This window comes from Athene noctua, chromosome 1 (assembly GCF_965140245.1).
Source record: "Athene noctua chromosome 1, bAthNoc1.hap1.1, whole genome shotgun sequence".
Classification (NCBI taxonomy): Eukaryota; Metazoa; Chordata; class Aves; order Strigiformes; family Strigidae; genus Athene; species Athene noctua.
In genome coordinates, this window is record NC_134037.1 from 190,815,581 (window position 1) to 190,828,251 (window position 12,671).

Genomic DNA, 12,671 nt, shown 5'->3' on the forward strand with positions numbered 1-12,671 from the left:
GTTAAGCAGAATCAGAGTTGTAGTAGATGTTGATTAACTTCCTTCTGCACTAAAACTGTAGTGCTGCAAAATGTGCATTATACAGTCAACAGGCAACATCAGGGGAGTGGGTCTGTGCTGCTTGTTCACGAGAGGACTTGTGCCTCCAGAGTTCTGCCCTAGGACTGTTCTTCAGACTCTGGGGCCCTCAGTTTGGAGTTGGCTGTTTGATTCTATCTTTTGCACTACTCCATGTCCTTGCAGTTCTTTTGTCCCCCTCTTAACAATATACAAAGGTAAAGCTAAACATGATTTTACTGGCACGTTCTCACACTAAATTATGATCAAACTTTTGAAACATTAATTTTGCTACAAGGATTATACCCTTCCTCCTGGCTTTTTTTTTTTTTTAAAGGTATTGACCTAAAGCATTTCTCCTGCTGTAAGGAAAATTATGAAGTAGTGGCTCTTACAGAAACATAGTGGGATGTCTCCCATGACTGGAGTGTGCCAGCTGATGGCTACAAGCTCTTTAGGAGGGACAGACAAGGAAGGAGAGTTGGTGGGGTGGTGCTGTATGTTAGGGACTGTTACGAATGCTTTGAGTGCAAGTGTAGTGAAGAGAGGGTAGAGTGTCTCTGAGTTAGAATCAGGGGGAAAGCCAACAGGTCAGATGTTGTAGTAGGAGTCTACTACAGGCCACCCACCCAGGACAGAGAGGTAGATGAAATATTCTACAGGCATTTAGGTGAAATCTCACAATCGCTTGCCCTTGTTCTTGTGGGTGACTTAAACTTCCCAGACATCTGCTGGAAATATAACACAGCAGAGCGGGACCATTCCCAGAGATTCCTGGGATGTGTGGAAGACAACTTCCTGATGCAGCTGATGATTGAACCGACCAGAGATGGTGCCCTGCTGGATCTCCTCTTTGTGAACAGAGAAGGACTGGTGGATGATGTGGTGGTTGGAGGACGACTAGGGCACAGCGATCATGAAATAATAGAGCTCTCTATTCTTAGAGAGGCCAGGAGAGAGGGAAGCAGAACTGCCATCCTGGACTTCCAAAGGGCTGACTTTATCTTGTTTGGGCATCTGCTTGACAAGATCACTTGGGAGATGGTCCTGAAGGGTATAAGTGTCCAGGAAGGCTGGGCGCCCTTTAAGAAGAAAGTCTTAACGGCTCAGGAGCAGGTGGTCCCCAGGTGCTCTAAGACAAGCTGGTGACAGAGAACACCACCCTAGCTGAACAGGGAACTTTGGCTGCAACTCAGGGAGAAAAGGAGAGTTTACAACCTTTGGAAGAAGGTGCTAGCAACTCACAGTGATTACAAAGAGGCTGTGAGGCTGTGCAGGGTGGAAATCAGGAGGGCTAAAGTCCAGCTGGAAATTAATCTGGCTTCAGCAATCAAGGATAACAAGAAATGTTTCTTTAAGTATGTCAGTAGCAAAAGAAAGATCAGGAAGAGTCTCCATCCCCTGCTAGATGCAGAAGGAAACATGGTAACAAGTGACAAGGAAAAGGCTGAGGTGCTTAATGCCTTCTTTGCCTCAGTCTTTAATACCAAGACTAGTTGTATTGAGGGAATCCAGCCTCCTCAGCCAGAAGACAGAGACTGGGAGAACAACTCCCCCCCCCCGGCACTCCAGGAGAAGACAGTCAGTGACGTGCTGCATCACACAGACACACACAAGTCTATGGAACCAGATGGGATACACCCGAGGGTACTGAAGGAGCCGGCTGGGGTGCTTGCCAAGACCCTTTCCATCATTTCCCCGCAGTCCTGGCTGACCAGGGAGGTCCCAACAGATTGGAAATTGGCCAATGTGACGCACATCTATAAGAAGGGTCGGAAGGATGATCCGGGAAGTTACAGGCCTGTCAGCTTGACTTCGGTGCCCGGGAAGCTGATGGAGCCTCTTACCCTGAGTACCATCATACAACATGTGTGGGACAACCAGATGCTCAGGCCCAGTCAGCATGGGTTTGTGAAAGGCAGGTCCTGCCTGACAAACCTGATCCCCTTCTATGACAGGGCGACCTGCTTATTGGATGAGGGAAAGGCTGTGGATGTTGTTTACCTTGACTTTAGCAAGGCCTTTGACACCGTCTCCCACAGCATTCTCCTGGCGAAAGTGGCTGCTCAAGGCTTGGATGGGCACACGCTTTGCTGGGTAAAAAACTGTCTGGATGGCCGGGCCCAAAGGGTTGTGGTAAATGGAGTTAAATCCAGTTGGCGGCCGGTCACGAGTGGTGTCCCCCAGGGCTCAGTGTTGGGGCCACTCCTGTTTAACATCTTTATTGATGATCTAGACGAGGGGATCGAGTGCACCCTCAGTCAGTTTGCAGATGACACCCAGTTGGGTGGGAGTGTTGATGTGCTCGAGGGTAGGGAGGCTCTGCAGAGAGACCTGGACAGGCTGGAGCCATGGGCTGAGGCCAGCTGGAGGAGTTTCCATAAGGCCAAATGCCGGGGGCTGCCCTTGGGCCACAACAACCCCCAGCAGCGCTACAGGCTTGGGGAGGAGTGTCTGGAGAGCTGCCAGTCAGAGAGGGACCTGGGGGTGTTGATTGACAGCCGGCTGAACAGGAGCCAGCAGTGTGCCCAGGGGGCCAAGAAGGCCAATGGCATCCTGGCTTGTGTCAGCAATAGCGTGGCCAGCAGGGACAGGGAAGGGATCTGACCCCTGTACTCGGCCCTGGTGAGGCCGCCCCTCGATTCCTGTGTTCAGTTCTGGGCCCCTCACTACAAAAAGGACATTGAATGACTCGAGCGTGTCCAGAGAAGGGCAACGAAGCTGGTGCTGGGTCTGGAGCACAGGTCGTACGAGGAGCGGCTGAGGGAACTGGGGGTGTTTAGTCTGGAGAAGAGGAGGCTGAGGGGAGACCTCATTGCCCTTTACAGCTCCCTGAAAGGAGGTTGCAGAGAGCTGGGGATGAGTCTCTTCAACCAAGTAACAAGTGATAGGACAAGAGGGAATGGCCTCAAGTTGTGCCGGGGAAGGTTTAGACTGGATATTAGGAAGCATTTCTTCACAGATCAGGTTGTTAAGCGTTGGAATGTGCTGCCCAGGGAGGTGGTGGAGTCCCCATCCCTGGAGGTGTTTAAGAGTCGGGTTGACATAGCGCTGAGGGATATGCTGTAGTTGGGAACTGTCAGTGTGAGGTTAATGGTTGGACTGGATGATCTTCAAGGTCTTTTCCAACTTAGATAATTCTGTGAGTTTCTTTGGGGGGAAGAAGTTCCAAAATGTTAAATAGAAATGTCATGTTCTTTGAAGATGTATTTCATTGTCTAGGACTTAATTTTGGAAGCACCAGGCACTTCATTCTCTCTGTGATAGCCTATTGCTACTTTGTTAGTTGCTTCTCTTTTTGCTGGGCTGGGCTAGAGTAGAGATGAGAAATGTTTTGGGACCATGCACACCACTGGAAAAAACGAGTCTCAGTAAGTGATGAAGAATTGCATTATGATTTGTGTCCAGGCTTTTGAGCAATGCAGGCTATGTCCTTCTCCAGTTTCAACTTGGGCTGAAAGGCTGCCAGTGTGGCTTTGATTTTATACGTAGACAAAAGCAGCATTATATAGGGCAAGGTGCATTAGGTGCACACTTACTAATCTAAGTGTAATTAATGAATTCTTTATTTTGTATTTATAGATTTGTTCGGACTGTGCTACCATTTTCTCAGGAGTTTCAGAGAGACAAGCAGCCTAATGCACAGCCACAGTACCTCTACGGATCGAAGGTTGGATTTAATTCACTTTATGATTTGCTAATGTTTAAAGGTATCTTTTTTGATTATAGAAATTACAGAATATGAAAAAGATTAAAAATGGACTCAAATACATTTTGTGAGTATTTTAAATTCAACACACACGTTTTTTTCAGGCTTTGCTGTGAAGCTCACAATGTTTCAGCCAAAGATCAGGTGATTAGTCTGATGGTTAGTCTTACCTGACATAACTAAAAATAAGTCCTTCTTTCAACCACCTTGCATTGCACAGTTGCTTGTAGTGGCAGTGCAGACTCAAAGAAAAGAGAAGATTAATTAGACATCTGGTGAAGTGAGAACCAACTTGGGTGCAGCTGCTCCCTTGTTACAGTGATGAAGACTGTGATGGCAGGAGAAAAGGAATCAGATAGGAAAAACTGCTTCAGATGTTATCTTACTTAACAGGAGTATAGATTCTGACATCCTAAACTATCAGATACCAGACTGCTTAAATTATTTAAAAAAAAGTAAGTAGTATTTCTTTGGCATCTTCAATCCAAGGACCTCAAAGTTGATGTGATGAACTTGTCCTTCTGGTCATCTCATCTGCTATATTAGCATCATCTTGCTTTGCAGATTAGGAGTGCCTAGAAGGTTTATGCAAGGTTTCATTAGAAGTGCACATGATATTTAGTCACATACTCTGTGCCTTAAGGCAGTGCCCAATACTGATGTTGGAAAGGAGCTTATGTGGGTGACAAGTTGAGAGAGTACTTGGCACAAGAGAATAGTCGTGGGCTTTTGCAGAGCTACCCAAGTGAGGAAAGTTAGCCTGTATTCACAGGACCAATGCTATGCTCATGTGTGCAGTATTGTATGTTGAAGGGATAGGTTTATTCTCCCTGATCACTGCAGATTTATTTTCTTATGCTTTAGAATTATTACCTGAGTCTTAATGACAGTTGAAGGCATAGCACATTAACATATATCTGCATTTTTAATATCCAGTCAGAAATATTGATCTACTTCAAACAACAGTAAAAACCAGCAGTGGTATCTTCAGCAAATCATTTGAGAATATTTAGCAAGATGTTATTCTTTATTTTGCATTGTTTTATTGGGTATGGAAAAGATCAATAAAAATGTAAGGATCAAATTAGAGGATTGTTGACTAAAAAAATGCTTTAAAATGATGTACTCTGTTATCCTTGTAATTTATACAAGTGCACTGTGTCAGTTTCATGTCTAGCTACTTTATCTCCTACTTAATATGAGCATAATTAGTCCTTGTATTACTGTTATTTTCTGCACATCATATCCCAGTTATATGGTGCAATCTCTGTGAAGTGATTTGCCCAGCAAGATTGCTTTTGAGAACTGAAGAGATAGCTCAGAAGTTACAAATTTCAGTCCTAATATATCTGCTACATTTGTAAAACTTACGCTTTTAAAATGTAAAGGAGGTGGAAAAGGATTCATGGCTTTAATGTGGAATGTAACAGCTGATTATCTGGTACCTTGGATAGTGTTTTATATAATTGTTCTCCAACAGGGAACAATAATTTATAGGAAAGTGGGATTTTCTTACATTAGAGTTATTGTGTTCCTTACTATTTTAGGAATTCACCAGATGCAGTGTAAAAAACCAAAAACTCCACTGAATTTAGTAGAGTTTGATAACAATTTATCTAAGTGATGATACAGTGGGGTAAGTGACAGAGGATTAACTGAGGAACCCTTTTTTTATCAGTCAGGTTACATTATTAAAATGAGTTTAGTAATCTTTACTCTGAGAGCTATACATTTTTAGAAATCTGATTATTTTTCTATATGAGCGGGAGGAATCGAGGGGATCCTTAGATGAGTTTCTGGAGCAAGTTTCATAACTAGATATGCCTATATTAGCAAATATTCCTGACTGTAGTTATAAATTTTTGCAAGAGTATGTTTTTATTCTTGAGTCTTATGTGTTTTGTGATTGAGGACATGTGAGTGGAGTTTTAGGAGGACGTTTCTATTGTGTATAGCAAATAACAGATAGTAATTCTTATGTGATAGAGGCTACACATTCTAACCTGTGGTATAATTGCATTGTATTATTCTGTGTACTACACAGCCAGGCTTGTCACAGACCATATCCTTGTTTGGGTCCTTTAACAGTTATATTGTTGAATTGCCTCTGGTGGGACATAGTGCAGCTATGTGTTTTTTATTTTATTGTCATCTTTGAGTTCTTGAACTACTCAAGATATTCAGGTGAACACTTCATATTGATCACATAACTAAGGAATATGACTTTTTGTTTTCTTTATTGGACTTTTTTTAAGCAATCCATGGTGTGTGTTTAGGTCAAGACAAGAGCATTGTTGTTTCTTGTGTATATGTACACTCATACATGCATGTGTTGGACTATAATGGCTAAACACTTTCTGTGCAGAAGCCTTGCACAAGCAGTGTGCTTGCTTAAGAGAAACTAAAGAAATTTTTGGGTTTGATTCTCAGATATTCCTAAATGGATCAAAGCATTTGGTCTATATTAATGTGTATTGATGCTTAGCATAGACAGTTGTGTCCACGTTCTCTGTTGCATCTAAGGTTTTTCTAAGCAGTATCTTCATCCAATTGTCAAAACAGAAGCCCACAGATACAGTTTACTTCTGGCTGACACGGGAGCAGAGCTGTCAGGTGGGAAGGAGCCAAACTGTAGAAGCTTGTCAGTCTTTTAAGTGAGCTGGAGTATTTTAAAAGCTCATTGAGCATGGTCATTGAAATCCCTTTACTCAGGTGAAGTGTGTGTAGGATTAGTGAAATGAATGCTAGCAGATGCAAATTTGACTGGATGTATAAAATACTTAATAATGTGCATGTAAGAAGGAGTCTCTTTTGGGGATTTGGAACTAACTGCATGTTAATGAAGTACCTGGTTTTATAGAGTTTGTGTAGACCAGAATTTAAGAGCTTCCTTTCTGGTTTATACAGCATTTTCATGTTGTTTGTCTTCTGTATTTTGTAGATGCCAACTCACTTGTTTTTTGTGGAAAAAAGACCCCTTTGGAAAATACTTCTGAATGTGAATATAATGTTTTTTATCTACTGCTGGTGCACAAATTAACGTCAGTTTGCACTATGTTCCATCTTGTTATCAGTTTAGTAATCACTTAGAATATTTGCCCCTTACTAGGTCACTGTTAAAACCGGACAGTGAACTACCAAAACACGGAATTGCCAGAATGAACCAGAATGAATCTGTAGTAAAACTTTCTAAGCAAGAGACAAAGAATTGTGTAGCTCTGTGAATGTGTGATGATATGAGTTCTTCAAACTTAGTGCAGATGTCAGATGACACTACTTATGCATTGCTCATTTGCAGTGTGTGCAAGATGGTCTGTTGCTTGTGAGGCAATAAAAATGTTTGTCTAAGCAGTGCATAGTAAACTCCTTGCGTGGAATGGCTTTATATTTAGATAAGGTAAATTGCATTCCTGGGAGCACTTCCATGGTAGCTCCTTGCCTTCTCAATCTGTTATATACATGTGTCTTTTTGTATTTATGTGTTTGTGTATAAGTAACAAAATTCAGTAGGTGAATTGCTTCAAAACTGCTTTGACTGAACTGCTCCTTGTTCTCAGTATGGTATATACGTGTGTGTAACATATAAATGCATGTAAATATATGTATCGGACTGGCTTAAAACTCACATAAAGAAACAGGTGTGCAGAGAAGTAAACAGATTTTTAAGGGCCTAAGATGTTGGTGGAGATGAAAGTATATTTCTTGGCTCTGTCCCTTTAACATTAAAATTATCTTTTCTCTTTGATGCAATCCTAGTCAGAGAACTGTTACTGTTAATTTGATTACAAGCTCATCTTAAAGTATTTGGTTTTGTTCCCACTAGCCAGCCGCCTCTTTTTGGCAGGAGACCTATAGTGTTGGCTTCATGCTCTGAAGAGAGTTTTTCAGTGTCTGTTTCGTGAAACAGCAGTAAACTGTTCATCTTAACAGTTTATTTAAGACTGATGTGTAAGAGGAAGAAAAACATGTGTCAGCTGGAGGAAATGCTGTGTAGGGGGTGGAGAACACGTTATTGCTAACTTAACACAGTAAAGACACCTTTTGAAGTGTTTTCTAAAAGGAATACTCGCCCCCATTCAGCACGCATTTCTGTGTGTCGTACCTATCCTAGTAGAAAAAAGTAAGGACGACGCATCGAACTTATGCCAGATCCTGTCTTCCTAGCAATATGAGAGTTGACGTCTTTCACACGCTGTGGGAAATGTTGTCAAAATACAGTAGCTGAAAAGACCCACTGCCTGCTGTGAAATATTCAGTAGCCGCTTTCGTGCCAAAATTGTACACCCCCTCAGTTTCCAGGGCATGGTGGAAAGGGATGGCAGCTGCCCAGCCAGCAGTTCTCCAGCTTTTACTGGTACAACTGAGCTGTGCCAACAAGAGCTGACTTTATGCATACGTTCCTATCAATAGCGGTTTAAAATGCCTACAATCACAGCATATCTTTGGTTTTTGGACATACCATACTATACAGCAATACTAAGATTTATTATGTTTTTATGGACACAAATGCACTTAAGAGATTTAAAACAGGATGACTTATACACGTAAGCCAGGCAAGATGCATTGTGTTGTGAGAGTGAATGGGTTTCTGTCTGAAGATCCTTTCTTGGCAGTTTGCCATGAAGCTCAAGGCAGAGTGAGATGATCAGCAGATTTGATTGTTACAAAAATAAAATGTGTTTTGCCATCTTTTTACTTCCTTGCCCCTTCATTACACAAGATGTAGTCTGCGGTTGGATAGAAATTTGTAGCTGGTGAATGAGTTTTACCATTAAAAAACTGAAAGGGAAAGAGAGAAGGAAGGGGCAGGAGTTGCTTCTCTGAACTCCGTTTTCTCTACAGGGAGTCACTTGCCCGTGGAGCACAAGGTGGGTTTGTGGTGGGTATAGGAGAGTGCAAAATAGAATAACCCAGAATATTTCCTTAGTCTGATGAGAAGTGTCCTTACAGAGTCACTATCTTGCATATGCTTTTAGACCAAGGGAAAATTTCAAAGACAGACAAAAGGATACCATTAAAATTCTGGTCAATTTAGCTTACATGCTGAGATTGACCTAATTTGGATGGGAGCTTTGGAGAGCACCATGGTTGGTGAAGTGCGTAGTCTATGTGTAGTAGTTTGTAGCTTGTAGTTTGAGAAGCAGTTCAAGTGATGATGGGATGGTGGGGGTAAAACTCACACTGGCAAACCACTGCACTTGGGGTGTATGTTCCAGTTGCCTGTAGTGAAGTAGTCTGGGTTGCCATCCAAAAACTTTGACTCGGTTTTAATTTATGCTAGTAAAAAAAAAAGAGTCTTCTGGTCACTTCTGATTCATTTTTATGTTTCTTTGCTGGTTTAAACTAATGAAAAGCAACCAAAAAGTCCCCTCAAAATGTAAACCGATTATCTGCTACATACTTCATTTTTAAGTAGTGGAGTGCAGCTGAAGTATTCACTTCTTGGGAATCTGGGCCATTGCTTCTGAGTACCTCTGGCTGCATAGGGGCTGTTGGAGAGGGATGTGGCACTGGAAGTACAGCCAGGAGTGCTGGGGGAAGCAGTCGGAGCTCCCCATTGTGAGCGCCGACAACACACGCAATATGTTTGAAGCAGTTGGGGTGTCGTATGTCACAAAACTCTCCTCTCTGACAAAAAGTTTCTAATTTATAGCAGAGCACTGTCCTGTCACTGGTACTCGTTCCCAGCTTTTGGAAGTCGGTGTGATGGGCTCCTTGCACGCTGAGGGATTCTCTATGATTGTGGACAGCTGGATGCCACCTGGATCCCTCGTGTCCTGCATCAGTTGACTCTGCCTGCCAAGCTCCTCTGAGGTGTACGCTGCACTTTTGGTCCGTGCCTTCCTGTGGTCTTGTTTGGAGGTCCTGTTTTGCCCTTGTAGACGGTCACGTCTCCTACGGCATAGGACGTGCAGGCAGCCGTAGAGGAGGATTGCAGCGATGATGAGGAGCAGGACGCTGCTGGTGAGCCAGATACCCAGTGCCAGCTCTTTCTTGGTGTTGCTCACAGATGCTGGGTCTTTTTCCAGTGTGTTAAAAACTCTGCACTGGTCACTGGAGGGGTTTGCAGACTGGCAGGTTACGCATAAGATGTATGTCGTTAGTGGAGTTAGGTTTTCAACAACAAAGGAGGAGCGACTGGCAGGCACCCTCTCTTCCTTCTGAAAGCTCTTTCTCGAGTAACTGGACAGCATGCTGTTCCAGTTAGGGTGGTACATGATGCTGTAAAAGCTGTCAGCACAACTGGCCATTTTTGGCCAAATTACCATTGCTGTGTTTCCTGTGATGTTTTGGACAGTTATTCCCATTGGGATGTTGCTCAGGTGTTTTTTTTTCTCTCCTGATGCTGACCTTGCTGAGGAAAGGGAAGATGTTCACTGCGAGGTAACTGAGAAGCTGCAGCACTGGGGATGTCGCCTGGATCTTAATTGTAGTACTCTGTAATTTAGGAAAGGAGTTTGTTAGGAAATTATGCTCTTACCTTTGGTACTGCTGTGTAAAATGGGAGTTGCAAGTTCATAAATTTTGGGGTATTTTAAACCATGTATTTCTTTCCCAAGTGAAAGGATAAACATGTGGTTATAGAAATTCAACTGGAGCTGCTGCCTGTACAGGTGACCAATTGTATCTTGTCTCCATGCAAGATGATCTGTTTTGCAGAATTTGTCATCAGGGAACTGTTTCCTTTCACAGTTGGTTTGTTTTTTTTTTTTTTTTCAGATGACTGAAAAAGAAATGCAGCAGTTGTTTTTCTCTCTAGTCTGAGTATCTTGGATTTTATTATATTACTTGGTGTTTTATATAATCTCCAAGCCTGCTTTTGTGAGCAGTGAACTGTCTTATGTTAAGTGACAAGAGAGGGGTTGCAGAGGTGGATAATGAGGGATAAATCCCTCTGTCATTCAAAAGTCTTAATTTTTGCCAGTCACAATCAACTGAAAACCAAAACAGTATGTGGAAACACCACCAGATATTATTTTGTTTCCAGTACCATTTTACATACATTCTTACTCGTCGATGCTCTCCATTTTTTGGTGGTGAGTTAGCACATCTGTACCCTCTGATAGAGCAGTGGCTGTGATGACTGCGCATTGGTGACATCAGTATCACAATATCTAGTCTTGATGCTAGTCAGTCTCTTGGAAAAGCTTTCTCAAGCTAAGTTGGTGAAATACAGCTTTCACTATAGCATACCTTTTGGGTAAATAGTGGGTTTTTAAAAAATGACTAATAGTCTCTTCTATTCCAAGTGATTGTATGTAATTCCATAGTGTGTCTGCCTTGAACTTATACTCCTCCTTCTCATAAAATTAGAATTGGAAAAACAGCCAGTATTTTGAGATTCTCAGTTTGTCTTACCACTGTAAACAGTGAAAGAAAAACATCTATTTTCTGCAATTTTCTATGTGCATCTACTAAAGAATATATAATATCAGTCAGTGGATATTTTCATTTGTTTGGCATGGGGTTTTTGCTTTTACTTTTGTGAGGGTAACTTTTGAAAAAGAGTCTACCTCAGCAATTTGGTCTGATTCTCTTAGTTTAGTAGTCAGTTTCTAGTGGCACTCGTGAAAATTTTTTCCACTGTGAAAGTTTCTTACTTTTAATTATGAAGATAAATGCCCGTGACAGTATATTTCACTGTTTATGACTTTGTTATAAAAATGAATTAATTTTTTTTATATGATCAGGTTTAAAATGTTAAGTCTCCTGGCTAAATAACAATTGACTATTGAAAATTCTCCTGATGAAGAAAGCTTGTAAGATTCACTCATAACATATTCTAAAATTATTCTGTAATGCTGCTTTTGTATTTTATATTAGATAGGAGGCTGGCAATATATATATTATTTTAGTGGGATTTTGATAGTTACATTAATAGTAAAAATTCTGTGATTGTTTATGCATAAAAATTGTTGCTCGAGGCTTTTGAATTATACTTACTGGGAAGTGAGAAGACAAAGATGTATGTTTATTTCCATTACAATGTAAAACCTTAGATGTGACTGATCTGGGTAGATGCTGCTGTTCTAATTGTGTGGTAAATGCACACTTTTTGATACAGTAACAATATAAAGGAACTGACTTTGCTATCAAATAAACTTATTAGACACATTTTGGCATCCAACCAACTTGTGCAAATACTAAAATCTGGTGCATTAGTAGGGTCAGAGCTTTTACTTGCTCAGTTGTCTTTTCTTTATCTGGTAGACCCCCATTACTTAAAATTATAATTTATTTTTGGTACACAGTCTAGTCACAATAGTTTCATCCTCACAACATTTTGTAAGCAGAATGTTTGGATTTTAACTAAATAACAATAATACATTTGTATTGTTACAAAACATGAGTTAGTAGAAGACATATAATTACTGACATGTAAATGTTTGGAAAACCAATTTGATGTTTTGTAGATTATAAAGTCAGTACTTACCGTCACTTCCTGATGGAAATTTCAGAACAGAATTTTCATATGGTGATGCTGCTGTGAAAATTATAGAAACACTAAGTTTTCTGTATCCCTTTTCACATGAGTTATTTCCTGGCTGATATCTGCTTGCCAGTTTGCTTTTCTTCCCATCAGATTCCCTGGACTGAATTCTCACTGCTTATTGCTTTCAGTTTTTTTCTCCGATGCTGCTGGTGGCATGGTTGCTTTGTCTCTTCCACTTAAATTCATGCAAGAACACATCTTGGTGATGTTGCCTTGCTTTTCAAAGAACGTACAGGAGAAAAAATAATGTCTTTTCTCCTCCTCTCTTGCTTGCCTCCCCTTGGACAGTGTACTGCCTGAACATCCCTGTTATATGCTCTTGTGCGTGTACTAGTGATGCTGTGAGTGATTAATGTTAGCACTTTGATGACATCAGCAACTAGCAACTTTTTTTTTTTTTAAGTAGGGGAG

General features: G+C 41.3%; 2 protein-coding genes across 4 annotated transcripts in view; one reads left to right on the top strand and one right to left on the bottom strand.

The window, feature by feature from the left end:
- The window catches only part of CYFIP1 (cytoplasmic FMR1 interacting protein 1), an 80,358-nt gene that overhangs the window by 47,173 nt on the left and 20,514 nt on the right, over positions 1 to 12,671 (top strand). For all 3 annotated transcript variants that reach the window (XM_074908192.1, XM_074908183.1, XM_074908200.1), the window contains one exon: positions 3,640 to 3,727. In XM_074908192.1, the coding sequence (XP_074764293.1) occupies positions 3,640 to 3,727 (88 nt within the window). The remainder of the gene's footprint in view (positions 1 to 3,639; positions 3,728 to 12,671) is intronic.
- On the bottom strand, positions 8,241 to 12,563 carry LOC141972332 (fibronectin type III domain-containing protein 9-like). Its single transcript, XM_074930213.1, has 2 exons — positions 12,201 to 12,563; positions 8,241 to 10,204 (listed from the first exon to the last, which is right to left on the bottom strand). Exon 2 carries the CDS (start codon positions 10,072 to 10,074, stop codon positions 9,409 to 9,411), a length of 666 nt encoding a protein of 221 aa, XP_074786314.1. The 5' UTR covers positions 10,075 to 10,204; positions 12,201 to 12,563; the 3' UTR covers positions 8,241 to 9,408.